This window comes from Trachypithecus francoisi, unplaced genomic scaffold (genome assembly GCF_009764315.1).
Source record: "Trachypithecus francoisi isolate TF-2019V2 unplaced genomic scaffold, Tfra_2.0 Lachesis_group2, whole genome shotgun sequence".
Lineage (NCBI taxonomy): Eukaryota > Metazoa > Chordata > Mammalia > Primates > Cercopithecidae > Trachypithecus > Trachypithecus francoisi.
In genome coordinates, this window is record NW_022681465.1 from 167,651,599 (window position 1) to 167,668,686 (window position 17,088).

The 17,088-nt window shown below is 42.2% G+C and overlaps 1 protein-coding gene across 4 annotated transcripts in view; it reads left to right on the plus strand.

Annotated features, from left to right (window-relative positions):
- The window catches only part of ZNF608 (zinc finger protein 608), a 118,333-nt gene that overhangs the window by 38,436 nt on the left and 62,809 nt on the right, over positions 1-17,088 (plus strand). For all 4 annotated transcript variants that reach the window (XM_033181402.1, XM_033181405.1, XM_033181403.1 and 1 more), the window contains one exon: positions 9,591-9,846. In XM_033181402.1, the coding sequence (XP_033037293.1) occupies positions 9,591-9,846 (256 nt within the window). The remainder of the gene's footprint in view (positions 1-9,590; positions 9,847-17,088) is intronic.

Here is a 17,088-nt window from a genome sequence, read left to right on the forward strand (position 1 = left end):
GGGCTTTTCTTTTTTCTCCCTGCCTTTCTTTCTTCTTAAAATCATGTCTGCATCCAGAAGCGTAAGGATGAGCGACTTCTAACCTTTCCCTGATTTCAACCTAATTTCAAGGAGAAATAAAGGTCACACAAGGACAGTGTATTTATCAATGACCAATATCAACTAAGACACATGCATTATTCATGTGTTTTGAAATTGATTTATTGGCTAATGTAGGCACAGCCATGTTTAGGAACATCCAGAATTTTCCATTGAACTTTCTTTTTAAAAAGTTTCTCTCTTAAGGGATTGGGAACAAGATCTAATTGATAGAAATGGAATTTGCGTGGAACTTTTCAGCTTTGTACAAAGGGCCTTGTGAAAAGGATTAATCCAAGAACACAGACTTTTTTAGTACCTTTACGATGGTCTCCTTTCTTTGTGGCTTATTTTTGTGCTTTAAGTGTCTTTGGAAATAGGATGAGAGGAAATCAGAGAACTCTTATGAACAAGATATGAAAACACTGATCATTTACTGCTACTATTTAAAGCACACACAGCTCTGTGAGTAGTGAAAGATGTCAGCGGCACTTTTGAAATAGATTAAGTATCTGTGGCTCAGCAGTAGGACAGGTTTTCAAAGAACACAACTGAGGCTAAGTATGTGACAAATGATGTGGTGTGGTAGAAAAGAGTCCCTGTGTCTGCTCCCCCTCCACCAATATCACTTTGCTATAGAACGCTACACAGTTCAAGGTCTTTGAGGGAGAAATTTAATTTGGCTTCATAACAAAAGAAATTTAAGACATTGAGTAGAGTGGTTTAATTATATTCCATCTTTACATACTCAGTACCTTCTGTTTTGCTTTGAAAACTGTCATGACTAGAGAATGGAGTCATAAATAGTTCCTGCTGTTTAAAGCATATTTTACACATGTAGCTGTGTATGTATACATTCTCTTGCTTTGAGACCTGCATATAGGGACCCTTCTGGCAGTCAGACATGAACAGTCAGTGACCCCCTTTCCTCTCCATCCCAAAGCGGCGCCATGCAGACCCCAGAGTTTTTTTTTTTTTTTTGAGATGGAGTCTCGCTCTGTCGCCCAGGTTGGAGTGAAACGGTGCAGTCTTGGCTCACCGCAACCTCCGACTCCTGGGATCAAGCGATTCTCCTGCCTCAGCCTCCCGAATAGCTGGGATTACAGGTGCCACTACTATGCCCAGCTAATTTTTGTATTTTTAGTAGAGACTGGGTTTTTCCATGTTGGTCAGGCTGGTCTTGAACTCCTGACCTCAGGTGACCCACCCACCTCGGCCTCCCAAAGTTCTGGGATTACAGGCTTGAGCCACTGCACCCGACCTCGGATTTTTGGCATTCTGGAATTTTGGCATGGTCGGGGTTCTGGCTGGAGGTGGAAGCATCCGTCCTTTGGGGCCAGAGCGCTGGTCTATCCCCAGGCCAAGTCCTACCAGATCAGCTGCTAAGCCTGAACAGCACTTGAGGGCAGGGTTGGTCTTCATACCTGGTAATGAGAAAGTGGAAATGGCAGTATAATTCCCAGTCTGTGCATGGTGGTAATTTTAGAATTGGATGATTTAAAACAGCAATAACAATAAAACAAAAGCTGAGCTTTGGTTTCAGTAAGGTTTTAAAGTGAGGTTTCTGAAGGGATTGTAGTGTTTGCTTGCAAGCCTGAGATTCACTATTCTGAACTATGGGTAATAAAGGGTGATTCAGGTATATTGCTTCCAGCATACAGAAAAGGGTCAGAAATTACCCGTGGAGAAAGGTTTCTTTCCATCCCATCTTCTATTTTACATTTAGAAGGGTTTGCGTTTGATGTTAGACCAATGTGGGGCCAAATTCTGGCTCAGCCACCGACCCTGAGTGACCTTTTAAGTTACTTAACTTTTCCCACGTTTCCTTTTCCTCATCTGTAAAATACTTCCCTTAACAATTTTGTAAAGATCAAAAGAGAGAATGCACAGTATAATCCCTCCTACACTATATGTGGTAAGACAGTTATAATCCCTCTATGTTGTATGTGTTAAAAAGTAGCTGCTGATGTTACTATTTTTATGAGAAAGCCCATGGACTTTAAGATCAGAGAGCTTTGGTCTTGAATTTCAGCTCCTTGGATAAAGTTGCCCATCCTCTGAGATCTTCAGTTTCTGCTTCTATAAAATAGGAATGTTGTGAGAATTAAAGGAGACAGAAAAAGTCTGGTACCTTAGACCCTCTGTGAGAATTTGCCCATGTTATTTTCTCAGCAAGCTGCTAAGCGTAAATGGCTTTGATCATGATTCTGAAAGGAAGAGTTGTCTCTATCGCATTTACGAAAGGCGGAATTAGAAGTGACCAAAATTCAGTTGTTACAGGTTTGTCCTTTAGGGACGGAAATTCAGCCTTGACGATTCGTTTCGGAGAGAAGATCAGTGCCTAATTTAAGGAAACAGTTTTTTAAGCTTCCCCTGCTTTGCTAATGAAGCAGTGACGTCAGGCAGAAAAAGGGTGGTTAAAATGCAAAGTAAGAGACTGCAGCAGTGGTCACCTCTAAAGAGCTGCGATTTCTATGGTAGTGGAGTCTCTTTCTGATGCTTTTTAAATGAAGAGGTGACTATGGGCAATCTCATAAAACAGCCCAATACCAGGATATGGAGAAAAAGTGAGCATTAAGTAATCGTGCCCCAGCATTCTTACAGACTATAAAAATACTGGCTCTGAGCAAAATAAAACACCGTTCCCCCTCTGGTTGTTGGCGAGCCTGGGATTGAGGGGTTAATAGCAGGATAGGTGTGGATATTTTTGGCAACAGATGGGAGAAAGCTGTGGCAAGCTTCCCTGTCAGGGTTTAGACCTGATTCCAGGTAAAGGAGGAAATCTCTCTGCCTTCTGGAGGCTTGCTTCTTGGCAGTCCTGGGTTTCACCTTCTCCTTCTACCTGGCAGCAGAGCTACCTGAATGTCTCTTTGTTGGGTCTGGGTGGAGCAGGAGTGCTCGAGGGAGCACTCTCCAGCCCTGCCCTGGCCACCTATCCTCATGGGCTGTCGGTTTCCTGGTACTGAAAGCATCACTGACCAACACAGTGAAATGCCCCAGTGATGAAAAGCTGTCCCCACCAACACTCCAGCTTTGGATCCTTCCTTGCCCATCAGCACTCAGGAAGCCTTTGAAAGAAGGTGAACAGAGACAACATTGCCAGGGTTTCCCTGTAGATTACCCGCCCCTAACCCAGCCCTTTGATTACACACACTAAGTGCCACTATCTGTGTAAATAACCTTTTCTTCCCTGTCTCCCTTCAGCCTCCCGGTTCCCCCCTCCCATGCTCTTAGGCTCTCTCGTGTGATAAATAGCCAGGCTACTGCTCAGCATGCACCAACACCTGGGAATAATCATGCAAAAATAACAGTGAGAGACTGCCGCGCGTCTGTTCTTGACATTAACTTTCCTCAGTTTGACAGGCTGCCACCACCAGCTGTTAGACTTATGGGTCTTTTTTTTTTTCCAGTGGAGATGGCTGCTTTCTTGCTTTCCTCTCTTTTTGGGCTCTAATAGGTTACATCAGTGTCCTATCAAGATGACAGAAAAGAGCTTTGACAAAGAAACCATTGCTGAAACAGGCCAGTTCTCTATTCTGATATTTTATTCCAGTTATTAGTATTATTAGACTAACAATCCCCCACACTGATTTTTAAATGAGGTATATATTGTGTTACTCCCCTCAGAAAGGGATTTGTAGTTGCCTCTTGGGAATTGCCTTTGAATGCAGCAAATAGTAGCATTTGGTCCCATAGGGCCAAACCATCTATCGATTGCAAGTCTCAGATATATTTGTAATAATGATACTAATATTGACAATAGCAGTAGCCCCTATTTACTGAGTGCTACCTTCTACCAGGCCCTGAGCTAAAGTTATTTGTATGATCTTATGTAGTAGTCACATGAACCAGGGTTATTTCCGTTTTACAGATGAAGGCAGTGATTCCCCAGAGCCATCACTACTTGCTTAAGGTTTTGTAGCTAACAGTAGAGCTTGGATTCCAACTCCCAATGAAGACAGATCCCTGCCCCACCCTGTCTTCCATTAACACTCTACTTTTTGCTCCCAGGCCACCATGAAAGGTTCTTTGGTTGTAGTTCTACAATTATCCTTGTAATTTTGCTGTATTTGTATGATTATCTGACTAGGGCACAGTCTTGCCCACTACACAGTCAGTCCCCAAGGGCAAGGACCCGGTCTGTTTGGGCCACTCTTGTTCTAGCAGGTTGCACGGTGCCTGGCACACGGCAGGTAGTAATTATTGGGTGGATGTGTGATAAGAGTTGAGGTGAGCTGACTGTTAGGGCAGCAGTACATGAAAAAAAAAGCTGCAACTAGAGATTAGGAGGAGGAGATTCTGTAGTAGTATGGGACTCGTCAGGACCTTCATGGTGATCCCATCATTGCCATAAAATTGTAAAATGGGGGTGGGTTAAGCCAGTCGACTGCTGCCAGATGCCAGTGTATGAAAGAAGCAGTATTTCCCCAGGCTGAGCTTCTCAAGGTTAAGCCCCCTTTCTTATATTTTTAACATACTTTAACCGCACTTAACCATGCATTTGGAGGGGATTATAGTTTTATGTTAAATATAGTAGGATATAAAAAGGAGCTTTGGAAGGTTGTGTGCAGGGTTAGGGAACTGTAATATCAGACCAGGGACTTTTAAGCCAGTGTTTACTGAGCTAAGCACTGCTGAGCATTCACTTTGCACGGATTATCTCACTGAGTCTTCACTGCAACTCTTGTGGGGGTAATTGTTACTATTACTCCCATTTCTTTAGAACTAGACACTGAGTCTTAGAGAAGAGAAGCCCGGTAACTTGCTCAGGGTTCCACACAGCAGGTACTGACAGGGTCAGCATTTGAACCCAATTCTGTCTGCTAACAGAACCAGAGGTTCCAGGTGTGGTATGCTGCCGCCTTGCTGCAGGGAGTCCTTGTGGAAACTGTGGCCACCCTCTGCCTTACTGACCTTCATTGGCTGAAGAAATTATGGTTCAGTGTATGGATCAGTGACCTAAGAAATCAGGGTGCAGTGGAGTTGATCTTTTGTATAAGGCAAAAATAACTACTGAAAATGCTTTAAAATCCTGCTTTACATATGATACATGTGACTTCACCTTTGACACTGAGATACACAAGAGAACTGAAACCTTTTTGGGGGAGCAGCTCCTGCTGAGTGCATTACCTAGCCGAAAGAATTGGCCACACTCTTTGAATTACTTCCCTTCCACCCTTCTTCTGTTTCCTAGTGTATGTGGAACTCCTGTCAATTTTCTGCTTGTGGGATGCCATCGTTTTATGTGTACCTGGGCAGCCACTAGAGATAGCTTATTACACTTGTACAAATACGGGCCACAGTTTTCTCTCAACTGAGTATGTTGGGCTAGGCGACATTCTGTGATTGTTTCAGGGAGAGGCTGGAAGCACAAACTCCAGCATTCTCTGGTTGGGCAAGTCACGTGGCAAGGCTGCAGTGAAGCTCAGTCCTGTCAGCTGATGCCATGAGGAAGGTGGGCCCAGGAGAGCACATTATTCAATTATTATTATTATTATTATTATTATTTTTTTTTTTTTTTTTGAGACGGAGTCTTGCTCTGTCGCCCGGGCTGGAGTGCAGTGGCCGGATCTCAGCTCACTGCAAGCTCCGCCTCCCGGGTTTACACCATTCTCCTGCCTCAACCTCCGGAGTAGCTGGGACTACAGGCACCCGCCACTTCGCCCGGCTAGTTTTTTGTATTTTTAGTAGAGACGGGGTTTCACCGTGTTAGCCAGGATGGTCTCGATCTCCTGACCTCATGATCCGCCCGTCTCGGCCTCCCAAAGTGCTGGGATTACAGGCTTGAGCCACCGCGCCCGGCCTCAATTATTATTTTACGAGAGAGGAGAAATTTAAATTCTTCCCTAATTTATTAAAGTGTTGGTAAAAAAATTGGAATGTTTTAAAAAGTAACATACCTGCCAAATAAAAACACCTCTGGGAGTGGCTGTAATCCCCACCTGCAAATCCTGTTCTCGTTAGCTACCTCTAAGGAAGAGGGGCCTATGGTAGACCACATGGGTAGACTTTGTGCTCCACCTCCTCCCCAATCCCAACATCTCACAGCGAATGGGGGGAAGGTGCGATTCTCCTCTCATTTGCTTCTCCTCTCACTGGTAGTGCTGGTCTGGTACCTATGGGAGTGGCAGTTCTGAGTCACCATGAAAAGCCGATACTACAGTAGAAAAACGAACAGAGAAGTTCACTTGTGCACGTCAAAGATGTGAACCTCAAAACAATAGTAACTATCGGGTTTAAGCCTTGAAAGCCTTAAATAGTCTAAAGACTATTATCACGTCGGGGTACTATTTATGATTAAGTTTATATTTAGTCAAACTCTCTGAACCTTGTCTTTCTCATTTTAAAACATGTTGAACTGGGCTCAAAGGTTCTTGCTATAAATATCAATTGAACTTTCATGGTTACATTTGGATTGTGTGAATGGAAACAAACACAGTTAACTTACAAGTAGGCCCAGAGTACTCTGGCTTCTCCCCTTAAGGCATCCCGGTTCCATAGAAATTTGAACTTGGAAATTACATAAATATGAGAGAGAGAGGGAGAGAGAGGTGTGTGTGTGTGTGTGTGTGTGTGTGTGTGTGTTTCTGCATGCAAATATATCTATAGGTGGAGTTATGTTGAAATAAGGATTTAGTCTAGAAACTCTGTTGTGATGAGATTTGTCATCAATATTAGGTGACTGAAGAATGCATTTGTTGCTGTTTTTAAGAGACGGACTTGCTTTGTTGCCCAGGCTGTAGTGCCATTGCATGATCATAGCTCACTGCTGACTTGAATTCTTGGGCTCAATTTATCCTCCCACCTTACCCTCTCGAGTATCTGGGACTACTCTCATGCCACCGTGCCGGGCTAATTTTTTTTTTTTTTTGAGACGGAGTCTTGCCCTGTCGCCCAGGCTGGAGTGCAGGCAAGATCTCAGCTCACAGAAAGCTCTGCCTCCCGGGTTCACGCCATTCTCCTGCCTCAGCCTCCCGAGTAGCTGGGACTACAGGCACCCGCCACCACACCCAGCCAATTTTTTGTATTTTTAGTAGAGACGGGGTTTCACCATCTTAGCCAGGATGGTCTGGATCTCCTCACCTTGTGATCCACCCGCCTCAGCCTCCCAAAGTGTTGGGATTACAGGCGTGAGCCACTGCGTCCAGCTGTGCCTGTCTAATTTTTAAATTCTTTTTTGTAGAGAAAGGGGGTCTTGCTGTGTTGCCCAGGCTGGTCTCCAACTCCCAGCCTCAAGTGATACTCCTGCTTGGAGCTCCCACAGTGTTGGGATTACAGGTGTGAGCCATTATACCTGGCCAAGAATGTGTTTTCTAGTTGAGGAAAATGAGCCTCAGAGAGGTTGAATGACTCTCCAGGGTCATAAGCTAGTTAATATCAGAGTTGGCGCCAATCCTAGTGTTAGTATGTCTTGCCACCAAAACTCTCATTGCCCCGTTGTGTTCTCACCTACAAATCAGAGAATTGATATCCTGTAAGACTCTTCATCTCTAATTTTATTTCATTTTCTTATACATCCTATTCAAGCTACATTTGTTCTCTTGATATTAATGTAGGCTGTTGATCAGGTGATGTGAAGAATATTTTCAGAATAATGTTCTATTTTTTCTTTTCAGTTTATACATGTGACATCAAATTGCAGTCAATTTACAGCTAACTATATAAATTAAGAAGCTGGAAAGCATGCAAAAAAACCCCAATTTTCTTTGGTCTTTATTTTTGACTCTGGAAAGTGATTCTAATCTCACACAGTCTTTTAGTTGTAATAAAGACTACTAGTAGCATTGTTTTTTTCCCCATTAAATTTCCTCTCTCAGAACCCCTTTGTTCATTTGTCAGTTCAGTTTTAAAATAAGAACTATCAATGTGAACTTTGATCCACATTAAGCTACATTTACACAAAAGCATAAATCACAGTACCTGGGGTTTGGGGCTGTTAAATGCTTTTCTTTCCTGGGCTCTGTGATCAAGAATGCAGAACAATAAAAAGCATGGAGCAAAAGAAGTTTTATGGCAGCTTTGAGAGCAGGAAATTAAGTTTTTTTAACATGCAGATGGGTGAAAGGCTGTTCTGTTGCATCTTGGATCACTCAGGCAAGTGAACGTCAGTTTATCATTTTAGTGAAATGCAAACTGTAGAAATAGTTCCTACAGTCATATGAACAAGGAGCCCACACAGATGACTGCTTCAGCTGTTTAACTAGGAGCACACTTCCTCATATGACTCTTGAAATACACTCTTTTTGTTTTGTTTCTTTAAAAAAAAAAAAACCAACAAAGGCTATATACTATCACGCCTGTAGCCAAGTAACTACAAAAGATAACTTACAGTGGATAACTGGGAATCTATGAACAGCAGAATAAGAAAACATTTTTACCAGAATGATCTTTGATCTGTCCTTTTTACATACAGGATTTGTTAGCCCAACTGATAATACATGTGAGGTGTCATCCCTTAAATGCAGACCGTTTCTATGTGCAACACAAAAACATAGGTAATCTGGAGTCCTGGTACAAATGGGCTTTGTGTGTGGCATTTTCACAACCAATAATCAGGGTCAAAGCTATCTGTAGCAGTCCTAGCAGTTGTTACAATGGGCCAAATGAATGTACTAAATGTTTAGTACATGCATAGCCTTTGGTTTCATTATGGCCAGACTTTTAAACTTTTTGTGATGAAGAACTCCTTTGCTGCTCTCCTGGGGATAGCGGTGCAAAGGGGATGTCATTGCACCACAAGATCTTGTAGTTGGCTGCGATTTACATTTCCTGTATTTAGAGAGATGGTGGCTGAGCCTTAATCAAGCTCATTAAGGATCTTTACCAGTTTAACCACGGAAGAATTTGTGCATTGGAGAAACTCAAGTTCTGTTGATGTGGGGCACACGCATTTATCTCCCCCTGATATGAATTCTGCTAAACTTTGCAATAGAACACTTAATTAGGAGTTGATTCTTAATACATGCTAACAATATCCACTTTTTATGTTTTGGTGTAGATTGTAAAGTTCATATATTTTATATATTCAGCAAAGCTAATGTATTTTAGTAGTGATTTAATTCATTATGGTTTATAAAGTGCTTTGAAAACAATTTTAGTTCATCTCTTATACTTAAATTTTTAGTGTTTATTGGAGTTTCTCCTTTGGAAAATGTTATAATTTTTAAAGTGAGATTTCATTACGTGTGAGAAGTAGCCTTAATTTTGCAAAACATGTTTCATTCACGTCTGCTGAGGCTAACGGTTGTCCAATGACGAATTTAGAAGAACATTGAAGGCCTGCTTATGATTCAGGGAGCTGGCGCTTTCATGTTTACCTTATTTGGCATGAAAAAACAAAATGCTCATTTCTATTCTACTTTATATTTTGGCACCATTAAAACACTCAAAGCATATTATAATTGCAAATGGAATTTGGAATGGTGATATATTCTAGAAGTGGTATAAGCAAATTGCATTAAAAGGAATTCACGGAATGCAGCACTACTGCAGTAAGCCTGTCTGTCTTTCAGGTTGATCCCCTGTTTACAGTGCCAGCGCCACCACCGCCGATTTCCAGCAGTCTCACGCCTCAGATTCTACCCTCCTACTTTTCCCCATCTTCATCCAATATTGCAGCACCGGTTGAACAGCTTTTGGTTCGGACTCGTTCTGTGGGTGTCAATACATGTGAAGTTGGAGTAGTGACAGAGCCAGAGTGTCTTGGGCCCTGTGAACCTGGGACCAGTGTGAATTTGGAAGGGATCGTGTGGCATGAAACGGAAGAAGGTAAATACAATTTATTTTTATATATTCCCCCATGCCCTCTTCCCCATGATGTATTTATGTCCACCTGTGAGGAGAATTTGTTTTGCGGTATTCAGAGAGGAATGAAAAGTGTTTTTTTCCGCTCTCTGGATTTGTGTTGGAAGGAAGAACTGTGTGTGTCCTCTTGTGCATGGCTGCTTTTACATTGCGGATGAGTCAGGTGTTTCGAAAAGTGATTCTCCTCTTTTAAATGCTAACATGGAAGGGCTGTGAGAAGCGGGTTAGGGTTTACTCTGCCCCTAAAAGGTATTGTGGAAATTAGGAAGGGAGATAGATCTCAAGTTTATTTAATTCTTAGGGTGCCAACCAATGTGTCTGTCTTGACATGGTTGTTTTTGTGTTATGGAGGCTTATATCTATTTTCTGAATTGAGCCAAGGCTCTTGTACATAGTGAGGATCATGGTCATGATGTGGTTGTGGCCAGCTGGTGCACAGAAGTAATGAGGCCAGGGCCAAAGACTTAAGCCCTAGTAAGCCGGTCACTTCTCTTCTATGGCCAGAGACATAAAACCTTTTCTGTTCCTTAACTCGGCAAGCCATTTGGTAAATGCAGTCCATTAGCCACAAGAGAAACAAGGTTCAAAGGAAATGAATCAGGATTAATCTATCATTGCTATTGGAATAGACATCAGAGCGTATGCCATGCCGATAGTGGATCCAAATCTTGGCCATGTCTCATAGCACATGACCACCAGGTACAATGTGTTTCATATGGCCAGTGTTATTAACAAGCCAACCAATAATTGAAAACTAAGTGCCAAGACGAGCTGCAGTGCTCCGTTGGGGAATGAGTAGAGTAGAAGGGATAAGGAAGAAGCATGCTGCAGGGTGCTTCAGAGTGTACCAGGGAACAAAGAAAAATGAAGGGGTGGGGAACTTTTTTTCCCCTGTCGGTTAGATTGGTCAAAGATAAAGGAGATGACAGTTTGTTGATATCATGGTCATTTGCCAGAGGAGTAAGGGCAGGATGAGGGTAACAAGAAGGGTCTGAGAGTCACTGTTATTCATTCGATTCCTCTGAATCAAGGGGGAAAATTTGAGGGCCAAAACTCAAAGGGAGAAGGTGAAATGTACTCAAAAGTGACTGAGTGAATGGGGAATATTGAGGGTAACTGCTGGGCAAGAAGTAGTTGAGAAAAAATAGTTAAGGACAGTGACAAACTGGGGAGTGATAGAAGAAAATAAAAATAAATGAAAATCAGATGACAAGAGTTGAGTATAATTCTTAAAAGGTAGAAAATGGCTCAGGCTGTTTCAAGGTAGAAAACAAAGGTTCTTAGAGAACTCTGAATTCTACATATTACATTAAATATACTCTTGTAGGATATGTTTCATAATTAAATAAAAAATATTTGTAGATAGCACTGGTAAGTATAAATAAAGACAGTATACAAGAAAGAATCAGAGAAAAGGTCTGAAAGTATGACTATGGTCAGCTCTTGTTTGCTCAGAGGGAAGTGATTAAAATTTACTTTTTTGGCTTCAGAAATGTTTGAGTTTTGGGTCTCTTCTTTCTTTTTGTACTTTTAATTTGGGTTTTTCAGATATTCGGGGAAGCCATCTGAAACAATACCATGGAACCACATTGGGAGGAACTGATGTCGGAGGGGCCAGAATTTGTCTCATCTTGCTTGTCTGTTCAGTCACCCTCCAGTACAAGGGGTCCCATGTGGGGAGCAAGCTTCTATCATGTTATTCTCTTGGGTTGTGCAGTTTGCCTTCCCTTTCATTTTCTCTAAGGGAAATGGTGGATAAGGCTTTCAGACTGACACTTCCCTGTGAAAAGTATAAAAAAGGATTCAAGACCTTAATAAGGTCACAGTGAATTTGTTTAGGTGCACATTTTCAGGAAGAGCAAAATATTTGCAAAGTGTAAGGGTTAATTTCCCTAAACTTGAACATCAGATTTTTTTGTACTTGGATAATTTACTCATTAGGGTGAAATGCTGTCTTCCCATTTCTTAGCTATGACTTAGCACTCCCATCAGTTTATTGCTTGTCATGATTTTATTTATTCAAGTGTGGAGTAGGACTAAGTTCCTGCAGTGTGACCTCACTGGGTGGTAGATGTTGTAAAGTTAGCCACAGACTTTCTGGAACAGCTGTAAAGCTTGAGTTATGTTTCACTTTGCTTAGAAGTCTGCTTAGTTTTGACTTTTAACCTTAGCCTCTTCTCAAAGATAGGATTATTTAGGAAAAAAAATCTGGGTCTGAAAACTATAGCAGTACATAAGTTGATGTGGAATTCTGGGTATCTGCTTAAAGAGCTGTAAGATATTATTACTATTATTATTATTATTTGATAGTGATGTACATAAAGCCTCACCAGTTCCACTCTGTCCTCTGAAAAACTGGTCTCCTGAGTCCAACATAGCTGCTTTTATATGTGCTCCGATCCATCCATTTCTGTGGATATCTTTGTACATTCGTACAGTGGACTGATAGCTTTAGAAGGTTTTCAGGCTGTTGGCAGCTCCAGCTTTCTCTTTACTGCCTCACATTTTCCAGGATTTGGAATGTGTGGATGTTTACTGTGGTGACAAGAAGGAGCTGGAGCTGTTAATAGAGTTATTCTTGCTGAATAAACTAAACTTCTGACCTCCAAAGAATTTAAGAACTCGTCTTAGTAAAGGCCTGGGTCATAAGATGTATGTTTCATGTGCAGCCATTTGCAAGAGCGTTCCATTTGCATTTTTCTCACTACAGCGTGTTTAAAGCTCTTGTACCAATTTAAAAATTAAACCCACTTGACCATTAATTTTTTTCTTTTGGGAAAAACAAAGAGAGACACAGAACAAACACATTGGGAGCCAGTTATTTGGCAGGGCTGAAAGAGAGGGATTCCAGGAGAAGGGGAGGGGAGAGTAAGCTACAATAGTTTTGTAGTATGAGGTTTCACTAACAAAGAGCTTCAAGTTGAGCATTTATAAAACTGTCAGGTGCCTTTGACTAATGTCCTGTAGATGGAGTTGAATAAAATCCTGTCCCTGGTATTTTCACTTTGAGAGTATTGTGTAACTGATAGTGTTTTCCACAAACCTAATTTGTTACGTGCGATCATATGTGTGTGAAGGTCATATATGTGCCTGTGTTTTAAGGTCCCAGAATTTTAAGAGTTCATGTCTGCACTCTTTGGGGAATATTGAATATTACTGTGATTTCTTTGGATGGTTGGGAATTGCAAGACTAGACTAGGAGGATCCCCATTCAATACTTAATTGTTTCTTGTGTTTAGAGGAGGATTCTTTTAGTCATAGTCTTTCCCCTAGTGTTACTGCCAGTACATGAAGTACTGGTTGTCTAAGAACCAAGTTGTGCTCACGAATAAAGTGTTACTAGTGAAGTTCCCTCTGGAAAAAATTAATGGGTTTCAGATCATGCCAAATAGGAGAGAAAAACTATTACTGCATTTGGATGTTTGGTAATTCTACTCTGATCTTTTTTCTTTAAGGTGAATGCGTAGGACCAATGATGTATGGCACAAAATTACTCACAGATGTTGGAAAGAATTTCCTTAGCATTTATTCCTGCCATTTGGGACACACATGCCTCTGTATAGTCATTTGTTTGAAAATTTGCTCTAAAAAAAAAAAAAAAAAACGAAAAAAACATAGTGTATATAGCAATATGTGTAATACATATGTGCTGAGCTTGGCTTTTTAGCATTTATGAATGTGTTTCCTTTTGATTTTTATTGAATCATGTTTCTTACTGGCTTTTGTTTTTTTGCCTTACCTGAAAACATACTTGGTTTAGCTGCGTCTGTCGCCATTGTTACGACTGTTATTTACTACTGCTCTGCCACTCTATCATTCACGACCCTTTCACTTTCTTACTGGTTAAGTAAAGCCATGAAGAAAAGAAAGTGAGAGAAAGAAAACTGGTACTTGCCGAAGACGGTTGTCAGTGCTGTGCCTTTGAATCACCTTGGGAGCTTTTAAAACCCACTGATGCCCAGGCACCACCGCAGGCATTTGGTCTGGGTTGGCATTTTCGTCCGGTTTGGTATTTTGGTCTGGGTTGGCATTTTGGTCTGGGTTGGCATTTTGGTCCGGGTTGGCATTTTGGTCCGGTTTGGTATTTTGGTCCGGGTTGGCATTTTGGTCCGGTTTGGCATTTTGGTCCGGTTTGGCATTTTGGTCCGGTTTGGTATTTTGGTCCGGGTTGGCATTTTGGTCCGGTTTGGCATTTTGGTCCGGTTTGGCATTTTGGTCCGGTTTGGTATTTTGGTCCGGGTTGGCATTTTGGTCCGGTTTGGCATTTTGGTCCGGTTTGGTATTTTGGTCTGGTTTGGTATTTTGGTCTGGGTTGGCATTTTGGTCCGGTTTGGCATTTTGGTCCGGGTTGGCATTTGGGTCCGGGTTGGCATTTTGGTCCGGTTTGGCATTTTGGTCTGGTTTGGTATTTTGGCCTGGGTTGGTATTTTGGTCTGGGTTGGCATTTTGGTCTGGTTTGGCATTTTGGTCTGGTTTGGCATTTTGGTCCGGTTTGGCATTTTGGTCTGGGTTGGCATTTGGGTCTGGGTTGGCATTTTGGTCCGGTTTGGCATTTTGGTCCGGTTTGGCATTTTGGTCCGGTTTGGTATTTTGGCCTGGGTTGGTATTTTGGTCTGGGTTGGCATTTTGGTCCGGTTTGGCATTTTGGTCCGGTTTGGCATTTTGGTCTGGGTTGGTATTTTGGTCTGGGTTGGCATTTTGGTCTGGTTTGGTATTTTGGTCTGGTTTGGCGTTTTGGTCTGGTTTGGTATTTTGGTCTGGGTTGGCATTTTGGTCTGGGTTGGTATTGGTGTTTTGTCAAAGCTCCCTAGGTGATTCTAACGTGCAAATAAGGTTGAGAACCACTGTCTTGCGGCGAAGAGCTTATGTCTTAGCCCCTCTGCAAGTTCCTTGACCTTTTCCCTGTAAGGAAGACACATGTGTTATTGCTTCACTTTCCCAGATATAAAATGGACATGGGGACACCTGTCCTGCTTACCTCACAGATAGTGTCCATCAAGACGCTGTGGCAGGTGAGCAGAGTTGTTTAATCACTGTGCTGATGAAGAAGAGGATCTGGCTTTGTTCCTCAACATGAACTCCACAGAGGATTTAAGAGGCTTAACAAACAGCTGGTAGTACCACTCTTCCTAAGTTATTGATATGGGAAGAGTGGACCCTACTGTTGATTTCTCAAGTGAGCCGGATGCAATACTTCTATTTCTGTGTGGCCTCTGCTGAATTATTTTTGAGATGATTCAGAACCCCATAGTATTAAGGAAAGTTGTTAATGTAGCAAATATAGAATTGTGCTCGGAGAATCAGATTTTTCGAGGGTGGGGGCAATGGAAATACAAAGGGCAGCTTACCATAGTGACTGTTGTTTTAATGAGAAGACTCAGCACCTGGTGTGAGAGGAGGACTGCTTGTTTGTATGAGGACCTTCTTCACCTGATGCATTTTTCAAGGAAGGAAATTGACTTTGGGAATCTGTTTTCAGAGTATTTAACTGGAGAAAGAAATGATTCTTTCTTTTCTATTCTTTTTTTTTTTTTTGAGACAGAGTTTCGCTCTTGTTGCCCAGGCTGGAGTGCAGTGGTACAATCTTGGCCCACTGCAACCTCCACCTGCTGGGTTCAAGTGATTCTCCTGTCTCAGCCTCCTGAGTAGCTGGGATTACAGGCACACGCCACCACACCTCAATAATTTTTTAATTTTTAGTAGAGACAGGGTTTCTCCATGTTGATCAGGCTGGTGTCGAACTCCTGACCTCAGGTGATCCACCCACCTCAGCCTCCCAAAGTGCTGGGATTACAGGCCTGAGCCACCCCATGTGACCGAAATGATTCTCTTTCAAATCACCAGAGATATTTTTAAATTCTTCTGCTTCGGGCTGGGTGCTCCTGTATCTCCAAAGTCATAAAGATGATAGTGTTTAAGTGTGCAATGCAGGAGGAGGTTCGAGCCAATTCTTGTTTTTTTTTTTTTGAGACAGGGTCTCAGTTCATTGCTCAGGCTGGAGTGCAGTTGTTGTGATCATGGCTCACTGTTGCCTCGATCTCCTGGGCTCAGGTGGTCCTCCCACCTCAACCTCCCAAATAGCTGGGACCGCAGGTGCATACCACCACACCCAGCTCATTTTTTTTTTTTTTGTATCTTTTGTAGACACGAGGTTTTGCCACGTTGCCCATGCTAGTCTCGAACCCCTGGACTCAAGCGGTCCACCCGCCTTGGTCTCCCAAAGTGCTGGGATTATAGTGAGGTATCTCACGCAGCCTCAAGCTAATCAATTTAAAAGGTAAATGATCCTATGTAATGGAAAATGAATCTGTGGTATTGTTATTCCTGTTCTGCAGTATTTGCTTACCAATCATACGACTGAAAATAGAACTTTTCTTTTGAAATTCTGATTAATTTGAGGCAAGATTAAACATTAATCCAGGCTTACTTTGTATTTTCAGTAACAGCATGGAGTTGGTACAGTACTTTACAGAGTGAAATATTATTTATTGAGGTATTTCACAGTGACTTTATCAATTCAACTTTGACTCCCAAGAGGAATAAGATGTCTGTATTTCGTTACCCCTATCCAAATCAGTGGTGATTATAACAGTGCAATGATAGGGAACTTGAGATGTCTCGTGTGCATGCTTCTTATGACTCCTGTGCTAAATGGAGATGAATCAGCCCCCAGCATGTGAGTTGGGCAGGTGCGCATGGTTGTTTAATTACCATGCTAATGAGACAAAGGGCCAAGTGGTGAGCCTCAACATGAACTCTACAGAAGTTTTGAGGGGCTGGAAGAACGACTAGTTAGTGCCACTCTGTACTGGCTGTGAACTTTCCCCTCGGCTTCCTGGGCCATCTTGCCATGGAAGTTGTCAGTGAAAGTGTGGGTGGTTCCCATCATTCTGAGCAAACTGTCGCAAGGACAGAAAACCAAACACCGCATGTTCTCACTCATAGGTGGGAATTGAACAATGAGATCACTTGGACACAGGAAGGGGAGCATCACACACCCGGGCCTGTTGTGGGGTGGGGGGAGGGGGAGGGATAGCATTAGGAGAAATACCTAATGTAAATGACGAATTGATGCGTGCAGCACACCAACATGGCGCATGTATACATATGTAACAAACCTGCACGTTGTGCACATGTACCCTAGAACTTAAAGTACAATTAAAAAAACAGAAAGTGTGGATGGTTCCTTGAGGTTCATCACCATTG